The sequence below is a fragment of the Lepidochelys kempii genome, chromosome 1, assembly GCF_965140265.1.
Source record: "Lepidochelys kempii isolate rLepKem1 chromosome 1, rLepKem1.hap2, whole genome shotgun sequence".
Classification (NCBI taxonomy): Eukaryota; Metazoa; Chordata; order Testudines; family Cheloniidae; genus Lepidochelys; species Lepidochelys kempii.
In genome coordinates, this window is record NC_133256.1 from 223,912,309 (window position 1) to 223,930,646 (window position 18,338).

Consider the following 18,338-nt stretch of genomic DNA (forward strand, 5'->3'; position numbering starts at 1 on the left):
TTGACTTCAATGGAGATATACCAATTTACACCAGCGGAGGCTCTTGTCCATTTTATTTGCAAGGTGCTTTGGGGAACAAGAAGATACCTAGTCAAGGAATCACAGGCTGTTTTAGAACTACATTGTCATCCAGAATCCCCTTCTTAGGTGAGCGCACGCACCAGTAGCTTCTATAAAGTGCTTTCTCCTTTGTCTTCATCTCCTGCATTGCATAGCTGGCTTCTGAGCACCCTCTTCCACCTCCACCAAAGCTGGAAGAACAGCATGCATCAGTGACACTAGCTATTCCATTGTTGCTAGGGCTGCCTGCCTGCAGAGCATAGCCAGTTCTGTTGCTGCCCTGAAAGCCAATTCAAAGGTCACATATGACTCTCTTCTGTTTCTGAAAACGAAGCACTTGATTGCTGCATTTTTATAGATACATGCCTTGTTGTTTAGGTTACTTCTCTAGGGGCCTGAACTCTATTAAAATTGCTCCTGACATAGTGGCTTTGGTGGAAAGACAAAATATGCAGGTTGGATAAGAGAGAGAAATATGTGGGAGGGGAGAATGCCAGACACCTATTGCAATAATCCTCTTGCCTAGCAAATTGTTTTCGTAAGGGAAGAAGGAGAATTTAAGGAAGGCAATTTGTTTTTGACACATGCCTGTGTTTTTCTGTGGGGCTTACTGAGCAGGAGATTGAAGCTTCTGAAGGTTTATGCAAGCAAAGATCTGTATGTATAGACCGTGGTGCAAAAACATAAGCAGAAAACAATTTTAAAAGAATGAATGCACACGATATGTTTAAATGAGGGAATACAGTAGCTGCAGTATGGGACTGGGAGCCCTTGCTTGCATTCTTGGCTCTGTCACTGAGTCAGAGTGTAATCTCAAGTAAGTCAAATCTAGGGCAATTTTCAAAGGTAGCGCACAGCAGGGAATTGGAGTATTCAGTATGGAATTTTCAGAACGGTGGGTGGGCGGGCCAAAAGTTCAGAAAATTTGGTCCCTACTCTGAATGTCCCAGCTGCATGGGTGTTCTGAAATGGAGCCGTAGGCGTTTCAGTTTCAAAAGGCAGCTATTTCATTAGTTTATGGTGCCAAATGTGGTGCCTACCTGTTGCCAAATGCAAAAATGTCCCTGCACTGCTCTTGGACCCCCAACACTGAGCAAGAAGCCAAATAAGATTTATGTGGTGACTGCTAGGAAGAATAGACACAGGAAATGGAAATCATCAGAAATACACATACCACTTGGATGATTACAGACAGCTTATGACATCATTCACACTATGCACGTGTAAGGGGACTGTTGGCCCCTTACTAAAACTCAGTGGGGTTTTTTCTTTGGTTGGCTAGCTCCCAGTACCAAAAGTAAGGGGAAGGGTTAATGGGAAATCAGGACCCTGAGACTGACAGTCCCCAGGAACAATGGGGAGAAGCCATTGAGTTGGAATTGCTTGGGTCAGACAGAGTGCGGCTGAGCTAAGGAGAGAGCGGGGGCCCAAGCTGAGCTGGGAGCAGAGTCACAAAAGCAGCCCGGAGAGCAGACCTGCGCTGGGAGGAGAGTTGTAGCAACCAGAGCCAGAGGGGCCAGAGAAGCAGCCCAGGGAGCCGGAGGCAGAGCAGCAGCAGCATCAAAGCTGAGGCAGAGTGGAGCTGGGGCTGGGGCTGGGGCTGGAGCAGTCCAGAGTCAGTTGCAGTGAGCAGCTAGGGAGAGCGAGGGGGACCCTGGGCAGCGGGCCCAGTGCAGGGAGATGCCCCCAGCCAAGACGCCCTGCAGGCCAGACTTGGAGGGGGATCGTAACCCCGACGGGGCGGGGGCAACACTGGGAAGAAGGGTCCTGCCACCTAGAGCCTGAAGGTGTGTGGCCACCGCCAGAGAAAGTGTCCAACCCACAGCATCCCTACAGCACAGCCAGGGCCTGAGAAGGAGGCCTGGGACTTGTAAGGAACAGACTGATCTTCCCTTATATTGCAGAGTCGCTGGTTGTGATGTCCCCATGCCGCAGAGCGGGGTGACATGTTTTCCTTTAACCTTTCCCATTTCTTCCTTTTTTTTTAATCGATTGCTGTTTAATAAATTTTATTTGCTTTGAACTGTATGTAATGATCAGTGGGTCAGGGAAGCATCCAGTGCAGAGAGAGCATCCTGGAGTGGGGACACTCTAACCCTTGCCCAGCCTTGTTGGGGTTACGAGGCCTCTGCCACACAGGAGAGTGGAAGGGGAGCCCTTGAGGTCAGGCAGGCCTCTAGTTAAAGGAAGTGGGAGTTAGCCCATTTCACCATGGTAATGTATAAGCCAGGAAAGTTTCCCACAATAGTGGGACCATTCCCCCGCTTACACCTGCTCAGACTTGATGTGCTCCCCAAGCCTAAATAGTAGAGGAGGCTGGCAGCCGCAATAGGAGCTTTTAGATACAGTGAGTGAAAGCAGCCCAGTCTGGAGGTGACAAAACCATTGATTTCTGTGACTAGGTTCTCATCCAGGAAGAAAAAGCAGAGTTTCTGAGTGATCTGAAAGAGAAAGACAAAGTCCCCAGGAAAGCAAAGTGGAGTCTAGCATGTGTTTGGAGAAATCAGAAAGACCCTGTACTGTAACAAACTGTCTTCTCCAAAGACTTTATCCTGAAATGGATGTCTCTGAGGCTGGGTTTGGGTCTGGCCTATCTCAGGAGAACAATAGTGGACGACACCCCATTGCTTATTTGAGAAGAAATCTTTTTCCTTGGGGAAAAAGTGTCTGTAATAGAAAGGAAGCAGCTAGTTTATAAATGGGCAATACAGTCCCTGTGCTATCTGACACCTTCTCAGAATTCCTTTTGCCCTGACCATCAGTCGTGTCTCTTGCATGGTTGCAGGCCATGAAAGATACCAACCCCAGCATCATGAGTGACAGCAATAGACTTCATGAAAGTAGAGGCAGGGCTACAAGATGTTGGCTACTAACCTGTTTGCTAAGCATGATTGTCATCCCCTCAAAGGAAAGTAACTAACCATCAGAGAGAAAATAATGGCTAAGTCTGCAGTCAAAAGCCATGCAATGTTTTGCAAAAATGATTGTTCAGAATGGAGCTCTTCTGAAGGACATCAGCCAGCTGTCCACATCCATTTAAATGGCAAGGCAGCTGTTTATTATTCTGTGATGTGAAAGCAGCATTCCAAGGCCTTGGAATTCAGTTATCCAGGCAGACCTACTCTGAGATGAGGTGCCTTGAATGAGGCACCACGCAATTAGAACAGATCCATGCAAAGAAAATGCGGGGGATGGCAGCTTAAGGGGGAGGTAACCCACCAGAACTGCATGGGAGCAAGAAATTCACAATGCACTAGAGGAACTAATGGCAATGTTTTAGGGTTACCATAATGACACTTGAGACTAAAGGTGTTGGAAAGATATTACCAGCAGTCAATCAAGATAAGACTGAGGTTATGCTGGTTGGTTGAGGGAATTAGTCACAGGATTTGGCAGAGATGGAAAACCAGCTGCCTCCAGCTACCTACTGTTTGTAATCCAGTTTGCAACCTTGAGTCCCTGTTGGATCTGCAGCTGCTCCTGGAGGTAGCAGCTGTGGCCAAGATGGCATTTAACAACTGCTTAGCCAACAGGTTGCATCATATTCTTTCAGGTGCAGACCTGGCCACAATGGGCAATTTCTTTGTCACCTCAGGATGGAATTATTGTAACATGCTGCATATGGAGCTGTGCCTTTACACCTCCTTGTAATTTCTGTTGATGCAAAAGACTCATAGGGAGTAAGTCAGTGCTCCATGACTTGTACTAGCTACCATTTTGTTTCTGGGCAATTTAAGATTTAACTTGTAATGCCTCAAAATAGTTTGGGCCTTGGTTAACCCACAGATCACCTCTCTCCTCATGGCTATCATGGCAGTGGAGACCCATCAAGAAGCTTGAGTTAACACCCTCTTGTTTGACTTGTAATGGAGATGTTTCCCACTGCAGGATTCTCAGCTGTGGAACTAGCTCCCTGCCTCAGTTTGCCAGAGCCCAAATCCACTGACCTTCAGGTCACACTGCAAGACCTATGTATTCTGCTGTGCTTTTCCTGGGGGGCGGGGGTGAGGGACACATAGTGGGGAAAGTGAAGTTGAAAGGGGGTGATCTGGCAGGATTCAGAGAGCTGTAGCTCACGAAAGCTCATGCTCAAATAAATTGGTTAGTCTCTAAGGTGCCACAAGTACTCCTTTTCTTTTTATTATTTTATGGCTTCTGTGCTAATTATTTATTGGTTATTTGCAAATGTGGCCAGGACAGAGGATGGTGACACACTTTAAAACAAAACAAACTGATCAGAATTGGAATAAATATGTAACAATGAACTAGAAAGAGCAAAAAGAACAGGAATACTTGTGGCACCTTAGAGACTAACAAATTTATTAGAGCATAAGCTTTCGTGGACTACAGCCCACTTCATCGGATGCATAGAATGGAACATAGAGTAAGAAGATATAAATATATATACATACAGAGAAGGTGGAAGGTTTCAGAGTAGCAGCCGTGTTAGTCTGTATCCGCAAAAAGAAAAGCAGTACTTGTGGCACCTTAGAGACTAACAGATTTATTTGAGCATAAGCTTTCGTGATCCATGCGTCCGATGAAGTGAGCTGTAGCTCACGAAATCTTATGCTCAGATAAATTTGTTAGTCTCTAAGGTGCCACAAGTCCTCCTTTTCTTTTTTAGATAAGGTGGAAGTTGCCATACAAACTGTCTAAATGGGTCATCTTGATTATCACTACAAAAGTTTTTTTCTCCCGCTGATAATAGCTCATCTTAACTAATTAGCCTCTTACAGTTTGTATGGCATCTTCCACCTTCTCTGTATGTATCTATATCTATATCTTCTTACTATATGTTCCATTCTGTGCATCTGACGAAGTGTGCAGTAGCCCAGGAAAGCTTATGCTCTAATAAATTTGTTAGTCTCTAAGGTGCTACAAGTCCTCCTGTTCTTTTTACAGATACAGACTAACACGGCTGCTACTCTGAAACCTAGAAAGAGCAGATTATCTCAGAACTTCTGTCATAAATATAAAGGGAAGTGTAAACACCTTTAAATCCCTCCTGGCCAGAGGAAAAACCCTTTCACCTGTAAAGGGTTAAGAAGCTAAGACAACCTTGCTGGCACCTGACCAAAATGACCAGTGAGGCGACAAGATACTTTAAAAGCTGGGGGGGGGGGAGAAACAAAGGTTCTCTCTGTCTGTGTGTGTTGTTTTTTTGCCAGGAACAGAAAAGGAATGGAGTCTTAGAACTTAGTAAGTAATCTAGTCAGATATGCGTTAGATTCTGTTTTGTTTAAATGGCTGATAAAATAAGCTGTGCTGGATGGAATATATATTCCTGTTTTTGTGTCTTTTTGTAACTTAAGGCTTTGCCTAGAGGGATTCTCTATGTTTCGAATCTGATTACCCTGTAAGGTATTTACCACCCTGATTTTACAGAGGTGATTCTTTTACTTCAATTAAAATTCTTCTTTTAAGAACCTAATTGCTTTTTCATTGTTCTTAAGATCCAAGGGTTTGGGTCTGTGTTCACCGATGCAAATTGGTGAGGATTTTTATCAAGCCTTCCCCAGGAAAGGGGATGTAGGGTTTGGGGAGGATTTTGGGGGGAAAGATGTTTCCAAGCGGGCTCTTTCCCTGTTATATATTTGTTAGACGCTTGGTGGTGGCAGCAATAAAGTCCAAGGACAAAAGGTAAAATAGTTTGTACCTTGGGGAAGTTTTAACCTAAGCTGGTAAAAATAAGCTTAGGGGGTTTTCATGCAGGTCCCCACATCTTTACCCTAGAGTTCAGAGCGAGGAAGGAACCTTGACAACTTCTCAAATCAAAAACACAGGAATGGCACTTTAAGAAATGAACCAATAGCCACTCCCGAACCAGGACTGTCAGTCTTCGGCACTAACCAGCTCCACACACTTAGTGATGTGTAGGTCCCTACAGGCTCACAGGTTCAAGAGATTTTGCTGCTTTCTCCGCTGTTCCCCCAGGACAGGCTGGTTGAACATTTTTCTTTTAAACTTTCTTTTTTGTTTCCTGAAAAATGGCTTTTTGACCCAAATGAAAATGTTGGGTTTGGGTGACTTTTTTGTGTGGGACAAAATGATTTCTTTTCTTTTTTAAATTTTGTGAAATCCAAAACCTGAAACTATTTTGTTTCGTGGAAAACCTGAAAAATGTAGTGAAAATTTTTGAACTAAGTGAAAAAATGTTGGTTTCTTTACCACCTGCACCTCCAGAATTCTCCATCCTGCCAATGACATCAGAGATCCATGCTTCAGCCCCATGCCTAATGCCTGTGGTGTTCTGCTCTGAGGGAGGGACTTCCTCCTGACCCCTTGCTGATCACTTGATGGCCTGGAGCATGATACTTTGGCTAATTCCAGACTGGTTCACCATTTCCTAGACCTAATGTCACCTTAAAATGACTGTATCACATAGTATCAGACATTAGGATAAAAAAGTAGCGTTAGCATCCATTGTTGCTTTGCCTTTAGCCATCTGAGCATCCCAAACCCAGCAGAGACATTTAGGAACCAAAGGAAAAGATCTTTATATGATCAGCATTCTCCCTGCTTGAAACAGCTGCTGTACCACTAGGATTGGCTGGAGCATTTTTTTGTGTGTGTGCTTCAACTGTAATAAAGATTTCAATTATTCATCAGCACAGAAGCTGTTAGACAAATGCCCAGTTATTATTCATCTATAGCTAACTAGCCTCCTGTTTCCTTTAGAGGTATTACAATCCTCTTTGTGTGCCAGAGAACCTGTGCATGGTACAGATCAAAGCAAGATTTGGTGTCCTGCACTTAACTATTAAAAAGTTTGCAAGGTAATGAGTTTGACCCTGGGTTTGAAGAGGTCCAGGAACATATTTCATATTGGAATAACAAATCATTCCTCAAGATAATATTTTGCATTTCTATAACTCCTTCCCTCTGAGGATCTGAAAGCACCTTTAACCTTACAAGACCCCTGTTAGCCAGATAACGATCATCTCCCATTTTACAGCTGGGGAAACTGGGGAACAGAGGGCTGCCCATGTTCACGCTGGAATACCATGGCAGAGAGTGGGACAGAACCCAAACCTGTTAACTCCTAATTCCTTTCTTTATCCAATATAGAATGGTTCATCCCTCTCAGGATGTGGGTGTGTTGCACGCCGAAGAGGAAAGTCAGGGTATATGAATATCAGGAGATGGAGTTGCTGGAGAAACTAGCTCACAGTGAGTTGTGGGAAGAACTGACACGAACATTGTTGACAGTGTAAAACCTGTTCCGGAACAGGAAAAATCACCTCCCCTGCAGTCTTTTATTTTAGTTGGGGCAAGGGACTTAAGGGAACCAACTTTGTATGTCACCGCACACACAAAAAGCAGCAGTGCTGGTTCCATGCAGTTGCACCAGGAACTTCAGGGATTTGTTTGATGTCCGTTTTCAAGATTCCTGAAACATCAGTGTGTGTCTTGTAAATATCATACTGCATATATGTGCATCATTATACACCTGCAGGCCCTGGAGGGATTTGGAACGATGAAGCAGCTGACACCAGGAACAGCAGGGTTTAGCATTCAGAGTGACAAAGGCTTTTACTGTGAGAAAGTGAAATAGGCACAGTCCCAGTCAGTAAGGATGATGCCACTTGGTACACTTGCCTGATTTGGTACATAATCACTCCATAAATACTGACAGAAACTAAACACGCAGCAAAGCCAAGCTCTCCACTGCTGGTGAACAGCCCTTGGGATGTGCTCTCACAATTGGGCTGGTGTAGCGTGGTCAGTCCTCCAGCTCCCAGCCATGCTGCAGTGGTGCATTGCTGGGTCCGATAACCTTTCTACTCATTCCTCTACCCAGGTGTCTTTGCGGATGCCACCTTCCAGTACGTCAGCAGGGCCATTTGAGCAGGTGGCTAATAGTGTGAGGGCTCTACTGACTATTTTTTAAGACACTGTATGTTGGCTTTCTGCCAGGGGAAACTGGCAGCAAAAGATCTGACAGTAAGATGGGAAACCTGAGCAATTAAGACAGATATAGGATGTTGGGGTGCAGTGGTTGCCTAAAGATAGGTGCTTATTATATGGACTTAAGAGCCCAAATAAATGGCTGATTTCCAAAAGCACTATGCAACGAGAAGCTCTCGTTGATCTTTGTGGGAGCTGTTGGAGGCTCAGTCCTTTTGAAAGTCAGACCAATTATTTTCATGCCTAAATATGGACTCAGCAACTTAACTTTAGGAACCCACTTTTAAAAAACTTTGCTATAATCTTTTACAGTTTGTGTGTGAATTTTAATGCTGGTGAAAAGCATTTGACTTGACAGCCCAGGGCAATCAAGTCCTCTCTAAGTGGATTGGGTTCATGAGACTTCATGAGAACCTATGCTCAGTTCAGATGCCTTGCTTGCCCTTGTGTATCAGTGTGCAAATAAACTCACATCCAAACACAGTCAAACCAGAATTCCTTTTCGTTTTGATCCAAACCTCAAAATTCGGCTTCTGGGTGTTTGAAAAATTTGCAGCCCTTTCGCTGAACCTGGGCTGACGTTTGTGTTTTTGGGTCAGATTTCAAAGATCCAAGTTTCACCTGGTTGGGGTTTGGTTATAGACATTTTTCATAATTCTACACTGTCTATCCACAGACTAAACTACAGCTGAGCAAGAATACAGGGCAGTGTGGGGAAAGTTGCATAGCTGCTGCCCATGCTGTCAGTATTTGCTGAGTGGTTAAATAGCAGGACTCCAGGGTGTCAGTCCAGTACCTATCAAATATAGGGAGTTACTTCCTGAAGTCACTGAAGTCAATAACAAAACTCCCCTTCACTTCAGTGGGGCCAGGATTTCACCTAAGTGCTTGGGATTGGTAATGCTGGAACTCTAGCCCTGTCTGGTTTTCCTTGTCTGTGTTCTAGGAGTATCAAGGAAATATTGAGGTTGGAGTGGCTTGGTTTTAGGAAGCGGACACAGGGCGGCGCCTGGCTGACCGTATGGAAATCAGCTGCAACTATTTATTCTTGCTGTGTTCTTCCGCTGTAACTTTATGGGTGGATATGGAGAAGGGGCCATTACTGGAGTCTGTTTGGGATGGAGCGAGGAGTGGTGGGATCCTTTGCCTGTCAAAAGTTGTCCCCGACATTCTGTCTAAGGACATGAAGAACTGCCAGAAAGGAAATAGGAAAAAGCCACTGACGGATGTATAAGCCTTTCCACCTCTGCACAGCTATTGTATAATTGCCCTGTGGTATTCTCTAGCAATAGGGCTGTTCCTAAGTGGGAAAACCTTTCGGTTCTTTCAGGCTAGAACCACAATTTCCAGAAAAAGTGCTGCATAATGGAGATTCCATTCCTTCCTTTTAAAAAGGAGGTTGAAATACTGGAGAAATTGCAGAAAAGAGGCACACAAGTGACTTGAGAGTTGGAGAAAATGCCTTACAGTGAGAGACCTACAGAGCTCAATTTGTTTAGCTTATCAAAAAGAAGGTTGAGAAGTGACTTGATTACAGTGACTACGTACCTTCACTGGTTACTAAAGGCTCATTAGTCTAGGGATAAAGACTTAACAAGAACCAATGGCTGGCAATTGAAATTGGAAATTAGCCACAACTTTTTAACAGTGAAGAAACAGATGGACAGAGCCAGAAGAGTACCCAGAAGTCACCTACTCCAGGACAGACCCAACAAAGAAAGTAACAGAACGCCACTGGCTGTCACCTTCAGCCCCCAACTAAAACCTCTCCAGTGCATCATCAAGGATCTACAACCTATCCTGAAGGACGATCCCTCACTCTCCCTGATCTTGGGAGACAGGCCAGTCCTTGCATACAGACAGCCCCCCAACCTGAAGCAAATACTCACCAGCAACTACACGCCACACAACAAAAACACCAACCGAGGAACCTATCCTTTCAACAAAACCCTTTGCCAACTCTGCCCACATATCTATTCAGGGGACACCATCATAGGACTAATCACATCAGCGACACTATCAGAGGCTCGTTCACCTGCGCATCTACCAATGTGATATATGCCATCATGTGCCAGCAATGCCCCTCTGCCATGTATATTGGCCAAACTGGACAGTCTCTACGCAAAAGAATAAATGGACACAAATCAGACGTCAAGAATTATAACATTCATAAACCAGTTGGAGAACACTTTAACCTCCCTGGTCATTCAATTTCAGACCTAAAAGTGGAAATTCTCCAATAAAAAAACTTCAGAAACAGACGCCAATGAGAAACTGCAGAATTGGAATTAATTTGCAAACTGGACACGATTAAATTAGGCTTGAATAAAGACTGGGTGTGGATGGGTCGTTACACAAAGTAAAAACTATTTCCCCATGCTAATTTTCCCCCTACTGTTACTCACACCTTCTTGTCCACTGTTTGGAATGGGCCAGCCTGATTATCACTACAAAAGATTTTTTTCCTCCTGCTGATAATAGCCCACCTTAATTGATCACTCTCTTTACAGTTGGTATGGCAACATGCATTTTTTCATGTTCTCTATGGATATATATCTTCCTACTGTATTTTCCACTGCATACATCCGATGAAGTGGGTTTTAGCCCACGAAAGCTTATGCCCAAATAAATTTGTTAGTCTCTAAGGTGCCACAAGTCCTCCTTGTTTTTTTTAACCAGTGGAAGAAAACACCAGTGGAAGTGGTGGATTCTCCATCTCTGAGCTCTTCAGATTATGACTGGATTCTTCTCTGGAAGATATGCTTTCGCCAAACACAAGTTACCAGGCTCAGTGCAGGGGTAACTGGATGAAATTCAATGGCTATGTGTGATGTTCCCCTCTGGTGTTATCTGGACCGGTGATCTGCTAGATCACTCCAATCCTTAACTCTGGGAGCCAGCCTTACTTTGCACTGCTAGTAAGGAGCAGCAGAGGTGGGTCTTCCCGGTCTGCCTAGAGAGATTGCACGGAAGCAGCCAATCAGAGCCAGCAGACTCAGATAAAGGGAGCTGTGAGGGCTTTTCTTGGCTGGGACTAGAGGGGTGAGGAAGGGGACTTTGTCCAAATGAGTGCAATGGGCTATGTTTACTGGATCTGGGAGTGAGAGGACCGGAGAACTGTAACCCTAAGGTAAGGAAGGGGTAGATGCAAAGAGAATGCAGCAGTAATGAATTAAAGGAGGCTAAATGGTGGCTGTTTGTAGGGTCCCTGGGTTGGATCCTGGAGTAGTGAGTGGGCCTGGGTTCCCTTACTAATAAAGTGGTCTAAGCCCTGAGTAGGGGGCAAGGCTCCTTCAGAAGCCTGAATGAAGGGCTGGATTTAAAGGGCCCAGGTGAGGGCAGACAGGCAGTTTGGTGAGCTCTTTGCTACCCTGGAAGGGATTCCTTTTTTTTCAAAATTTTTTTTCAAAAAAGACCTGCTCAGTAAGGTCAGCAACCTACAGGGGGTTCCAGGAGCAGGAAAAAAATTGCAGCACCACACTCAGCTAATAGGGGGCACTCTGGAGGTGAGTGGCCCCTGTCACAGATTCTTTCTGTAACTCCCCCAATTCCTTTGTACCAACTTAGTGTCTTTGTCTCACTTTAGACTTAGGGGATGTGAATCCCCTGTTCCTCTGAAATCACAATGAACAATACTTGCCTTGTTAGAGCTGCCTTCCCTTCAGTTACCTGCCTTTGCCCTGATGAACATTGAGAAGGGATAATGTGAAAACATTCCCCATTTAGCAGAGTTTGGCTTCAAATCAATGACCTCAGGCTTATACTGTTTATCAGTCAGTGTTAAATCAATTCTAATTCCTGAACTTTTGTCATTCTTCCTGTTTCAGCCGTTCTTCCAACTCTTCTACATGCTGGAAAACTTTACACACAGATGTCTGCAGGAGGCAGAAAGATTGATTTGTTCCTGCAGGTTTTGCAACTGATCATATCAGTCATAATGACCTCTATTGTCTTACATGAGGCATTGTGCTTTGTTCTCTTTCAAATGTCAGTTGTAGCTCTTCAGCACGAGAACAGTTGAGTGAGATGAGAAATTTGACTGGTCAGTAAGTGTCTTTATATTCAATATGTCTTGGATCAGCTCTCAGCCAGTGTAAATTGGCTTTGCTCAATTGAAATCAATGGTGCTTTGCTGAGTCACCCATGCTGAGGATCAGGGCCAATGTTTTTAAAATAAATTTGCCAAACTGAAATTTAGGCAGAGATTAACTAAATGTGGAGATGCCCAAAATTTGACCTACCATTGTTTGCACAGTTCTTTCATTTGTTATATATATATTTGACAATTAAATTAATGCCTAGCAGAGCAGCCCCATGATAACAAGCCATTGTGTGCTCATGGGTAACATCTCGATAAGAATGATCTGTGTGTGTGGAGGGAGAACTAGTCTGTAAATAAACAGACTATCATTCCAGCTTCCAAAGGCTTATCCGTTGTGGAAAGCTATTTTTAAAACATATTGACGGTGTTCATTTAAAGGTTTCAGAGTAGCAGCCGTGCTGGTCTGTATTCGCAAAAAGAAAAGGAGGACTTGTTGCACCTTAGAGACTAACCAATTTATTTGAGCATAAGCTTTCGTGAGCTACAGCTCACTTCATCGGATGCATTCAGTGGAAAATACAGTGAGGAGATTTATATACACACAGACCATGAAAAAATGGGTGTTTATCATACCCATTGTAAGGACAGTGATCACTTAAGATGAGCTGTTACCAGCAGGAAAGTGGGGTGGAGGGAGAGAAAACCTTTTGAAGTGATAATCAAGGTGGGCCATTTCCAGCACATTTCCAGGAGTTAACAAGAACGTCTGAGGAACAGTCGGGGGGAGGAATAAACAAGGGGAAATAGTTTTATTTTGTATAATGACTCAACCACTCCCAGTCTCTATTCAAGCCTAAGTTAATTGTATCCAATTTGCAAATTAATTCCAATTCAGCAGTCTCTCGTTGGAGTCTGTTTTCAAAGTTTTTTTGTTGAAGAATAGTCACTTTTAGATCAGAAACAGAGTCTCTACGTAAAAGAATAAATGGACACAAATCAGATGTCAAGAATTATAACATTCATAAACCAGTCGGAGAACACTTCAATCTCTCTGGTCTCTCGATTTCTGATCCCACCCCCCCACCACCGTTCCTCAGACATTCTTGTTAACTCCTGGAAATGTGTTGGAAATGGCCCACCTTGATTATCACTTCAAAAGGTTTTCTCTCCCGCCACCCTACTCTCCTACTGGTAATAGCTCATCTTAAGTGATCACCTCCTTACAATGTGTATGATAGACACTCATTTTTTCATGGTCTGTGTGTATATAAATCTCCTCACTGTATTTTCCACTTTATGCATCTGATGAAGTGAGCTGTAGCTCACGAAAGCTTATGCTCAAATAAATTGGTTAGTCTCTAAGGTGCCACAAGTACTCCTGTTCTTTTTGTTCATTTAAAGTAAACAAGGGATGTCACAGCAAGGACAACAAACACTCTGGCAACAAGGGGAAAAAATAGTTGCCTCTTAATTTCACTGATTACTTTCCCTCCGCTAGATCCAGGATTGTGGCTAGCCAAAGAAATTGGCAGGTGGCAGGTTCCCCAACTCACTCAGCAGTAGCACGTGCATGGCTATGCATACTTGTACGCAAACGTTTCAGTGGGCATTTGACAGCTTGTCATTTAGCATCCAGATGTCTGTTTTTTGTGTGTGTGTGTGGGGAAATAACCAACATGTCCTGCACGCAGAAGATGGAAGGAAGAAAGTAATGATTTTGGAGAAGTTCTATGCTCTGTTATACAGGAGGTCAGACTAGATCTGGGGTGGGCAAACTACGGCCCGCGGGCTGGATCCGGCCCCTCAAGGCTTTGGATCCAGCCCATGGGCTTGCCACCCCCGTGGTGCCGTGGGCCCCGCACCGCTCCGGGAAGTAGCCGGCACCACGTCCCTGCAGCCCCTAGGGGAGTGGGGGATGTGGTGCCGGCCACTGAGGGAGGGGGGCCAGAGAGCTCTGCGTGCTGCTCTTGCCTGTGGGTACCTCCCCCGAAGCTCCCATTGGCTGAGAACGGGGAACCGCGGCCAATGGGCGCTTTGGGGGAGGTACCCACAGGCGTGCGGAGCCCTCTACCCCCTTCCCCCAGGGGCCACAAGGACGCAGTGCCAGCCGGTGCAGGTGCACCCCCTTCCCTGAGCCCCCTCGTACACCCTGCACCCCTCCTCTGCCCCAACCGCTTGCCCTGGGCCCCTTCCTGCACACCGCACCCACTCCTGCACCCCAACCCCAGCCCTACATTCGTGGCCCTGCAAGCAATTTCCCCAGCTCGATGTGTCCCTCGGGCCAAAAAGTTTGCGCACCCTTGGACTAGATGATCACAGTGGTCCCTTCTGGCCTTAGAACTGATGAATGTTGGTGCCTTCCCAGCTTTTGTCTCAATGTAAGAACTTGACTTAACCTGTAGAAAGACAGGAGATCTGGAAAGAACAAAATGTGTTCTCCTCACTGAATATTATTCATTGCCCTGGGCTCAGATGTTTCAAGTTGGATCCTCAGCTGTGCTGGTTCAATATTCAGTGCCTCTGGCCATAGGCAATGCTGGCTCTCTGGCCCTCTTCTCCTGCCTCCCTGGTGATGCTCAAGGGCCTCCTGCTCTAAACCCCTCCTGACTTCAGCAGTCCGTAAGAAGCCAGTTCATAGCTGGAGCACAGTGTGAGCAGGCCTCTTCTCCCTCCCCCCCTCCTTATGCTGGGTCTAGGGCTGATAGTGGCATGTGTCTTTTGGAGGCATTCATGGAATATGCTTAACTTTTTGACCCTCTGTAGTTCTGCATATTGGTGCACCCTAGTAAAAAAAAGTAATGTAATAAAACACTATGAAAAGATAGATATTAGACAGCCAAACAGAACCTTAGTGAGGCTCAGTGCTGGGAATGCTACTCTTGAAATTTGTTTGGGCTAGAACTTGATGACACATAGTGGTGACGCAGGGATGATCTGCTTTTAAACAACTCTTAGCTCAAAAGGGAAAATGCATGTGATGGTTCAGCCCTACCATCAGTGAATGCTTGTTTATCTGATGAACAGTAACTCCCCAAATTTGGTATGATTTCCAATTTGTGCACAAGTGGACTACATTAGTGGCAGTACTGATGCCTAGGATGGAAGCGGGCTGGAAGAGTCGTGAGGGTAGGTAGGAACTGAAATAGCATACCCGGCGGTACGTTAGGATTTAGGCATACTGGTAGATGAGTAGGAGTACAGGACTGGGATACGAAATGGTGCTGCAGCACAGGAATGGGATAGTTTTACCAAGGTCTGGGGCATTTTAGTACTGGACTGTTTATGCACCTCACTGGAGAACAATCATTCACTGACGCAAGTAACGCTGTCTCGTTCTGTGGCTTCCAGCACCTGGGAAAATGTGAGTTCTCTTCTGATTCAATCACACACTTCCTGGGTGGTTTCTTTTTTGGGTCGCTGAGAAGAGCTTTGGGTTTAAAGTTGAAATAAAAATGGCCTGAAGCTATATAAACCTCCAAGGAAATAGTTTATTTGGAAGCTGCTGGCTTGTATGCCAAGTCTCCATTTTAAAGCATGTCGGGAAAAAACCCAGTAAGAAATACTTGTGTCCACATCATAAAAAGCACCCTTATAATTGACAACCTCTCTGGCAGGCTCAATGGACCCACCACAGCTTGGTGGGCATGGAGACTGATTGCCCTTCTCGAGCCTATATGTGTTCCCTCCAGTCAGAGCTGGGCAATGTGTTGTGGGGGTGGAGCTTCCACAGCAGCTGCCCATGTGATTCGTGTTTTGCGAATAAGCAGATGACTTCATAGCCCCAGCTCTCAGGCTGGTACCTTCCACCAGCAGTTTACAGAAGCAAAATAAAGATGTTGAGTGTGTATGCCTTCTCTGGGCTGGGATGCTCAAAGGGAGGTGCACCGAGACCTAGATCCTCAAAGGTAGATAGGTGCCTAGTTCCCATTGAAATCAGTGGGAATTGGGCACCCAACTCTCAGTGAGGCTCTGGGCCTGAGCTCCCTGAGGAAGTGAGAGCTTTTGGTCCTTCAAACTAATCCTGACCCCAAATCACTGAATCTCCTTCCCATTCCAAAACTTAATCACAATCCCCAAATTGCTGCTCATGCCCCTGTTCCAAATGCTTTCAAACGACAGCCTAAAGGCTGTGTTAATGTGTCAATTAAATTTGCTTCTTGGCTAAAAAGCAAGAAAACAATGCCTGGGGCCAGAAGCATGGAGCAGCCTAGGGAATCTCGCTTTGGCAGGGTCCCTAGCTGCAGAGATGCGTGGGTTTTTTTTTTTTTTTTTGCCAAAACCATGTGTATGTAGATATATGTTGGAGGTCACTCCACACCAGATTAGAATGGTTATGTGGGGTGTGTGGGTAACTCTCCGTCTTGAACTACTTCACCACACAAATTTATCTTAACATCTGCTGCCCACCCCAGAAAGCACAAGGCACAGCTGGCTGAATGAACCTGCTGTGACATCAAAGGTAGCAGTTAGCCAGAGAAGCACTTTAAGACCATTCATGAATTACCTGTCAACAGGCATGCAAGCACTATGAGCCCCATTTTACAGATGGTAACTTGTGCTGAGGTCACATGGGCAGTTTGGGGCAGTATCGGAAGGTTGCCCTTTCAAGGAGTCAAATGCCTAGTCTGTCATTGGCTCCATTGAAGGGAATGGGCCAACCCAGGTCTGCCTGGGGCTATCTAGCTGGCTGAGTAGCTGGAAGGCAGTTAAATGAGGCACACCTGAGCCTACTCAAAGGCTTTGGAGAGATCAGCTGGAAACAAGCTCCTGAGGAGAAAGGATGCTTCTGAGCAGGGACACTCCTAAGGAGCCTTCACTAGGCAAAAGCTTTCTGGGTAAGGAGACCTGGGAGAGACGCTGAAAAAGCAGGAGAGAGACTGTAGAAGCTCTCCAGGCAGGGAGGCCTGGGAGAGACCCTGAACAAACTGTGGGAGGGGAGGGGGAAAGATTACAGAGCTCTCCAGGAACCGGAGAAGCCTGAGGCCTTACAGCAAAAATTAGAGACCTTTTGTTTTGGGACTTTTAATTTTTATGTGAACTCTGAGTTAAAAGCCTTGAAGCCCTTGTACAAGTGCCCCCTTTCAGACGGTTTTCTTGAAGGGATATAGCGGACTATAGAGTGTTTGGCTTTTCCTTGACTGGGCTGTGTATGTTACCTCGTTACCCCATTAAGGAGAATCTGAGGCAGGCTACAGCAGAGTTTCACTGACCTGCAAGGGGATGCTTGTGAGGAGACAGAGCCCCTACTACAGGTTGCGCTAGCAGCAGAACCCACATCTCCTGACTCCCAGTGAGAAGAGTGGCCGCACATTGAGATGAGGGTGACCGTCTGCCCTACAGGGCTGAACTTTGCCTTCATAGTACCCTAGCCTTGATGGACTCAGGGACCAAGAGACTAGCTTTGGGAATGGGTTTGCCATGTGGTAAAAGTGTAGGGTATTAGCTGTTATGGTCCTAGGTCAGCTGGCTGCTGTTTTTTGTGCACATCAGCAGTCTGTAGGAGAAATCCGAGTCCCCAGACTGCTTCATTTTCTGTATGACGGTTGAGATGTTGGATAGAAAAAAGCTGCAATGACGATTCCTCATGTTCCTTCAGCCTTTTCCTTCTCTAGCCCTTCTCCAAAGTAGCTTGTACTGCAGCAAAGGAAAACTGGGGTATATACTTTGATCTATGAACAAGCGGGGTGGGATCCATTAGTAAGTAAGAGAACAGAGAGAATGCTCTGAGGGGTTGGATTCAAATTGCAAATCAAAGGAAGCATGAAAGAGCAGACTCTCCCCACATAGGTTTGGCAATGGCAAGCCTGCTGGTTTCTTTTTGTGATTGAAAACTGCTGCTGCATTCTGTGTGTATTCCCTTGGTGGAAAAGCAGTTGCAACACACCGGAACCATAATAGCTTAAAACTGTATCTCGCAACGATCAGCTCAACACAAACTTGGCATTCCCATTTTTATATTACAAATTTTTTTTATTGAGATGATGTAATTACAGGCATTTTTAAAAATTATTTGCAACTCACTGGCCCTGAGAATAGGCGTTTGTTTGTTTTTTTTTGTTTTTTTTTTACATTCATTTGATTCAGTCCCTTAACCCCACACTTTTTTTTTTTTTTTAAAAAAAAAAAGCCCTCAATAAAAACAGAGTAGGATTCATTTAAAAAAATGCATTCTGGATTTGCACATGGTTGCAGTCATATAAAGAGAAATCATGAAGAATGCATGCTCCATATTTATCTGAGATCGGGGATGGTTGCAGTTACTTAGTGTTTATGCAGGTGGCCCTAATAGTGTTTTCTCAATGGATAGTCCTCACAAGATTTGAGA

At 45.1% G+C, this 18,338-nt stretch overlaps 1 protein-coding gene across 2 annotated transcripts in view; it reads left to right on the forward strand.

Annotated features, from left to right (window-relative positions):
- Positions 1 to 10,589, forward strand: part of LRP6 (LDL receptor related protein 6) — a 299,386-nt gene extending 288,797 nt beyond the window's left edge. Inside the window, exons 23-24 of one of the 2 annotated variants that reach the window (XM_073315572.1) lie at positions 7,132 to 7,233; positions 8,918 to 10,589. In XM_073315572.1, coding sequence (XP_073171673.1) covers positions 7,132 to 7,195 — 64 coding nt within the window. In that variant the 3' untranslated portion in view covers positions 7,196 to 7,233; positions 8,918 to 10,589. Of the gene's footprint in view, positions 1 to 7,131 lie in introns of both variants that reach the window. The other variant, XM_073315566.1, reaches the window with a different exon arrangement.
- The last annotated feature ends 7,749 nt before the right edge of the window (positions 10,590 to 18,338 follow it).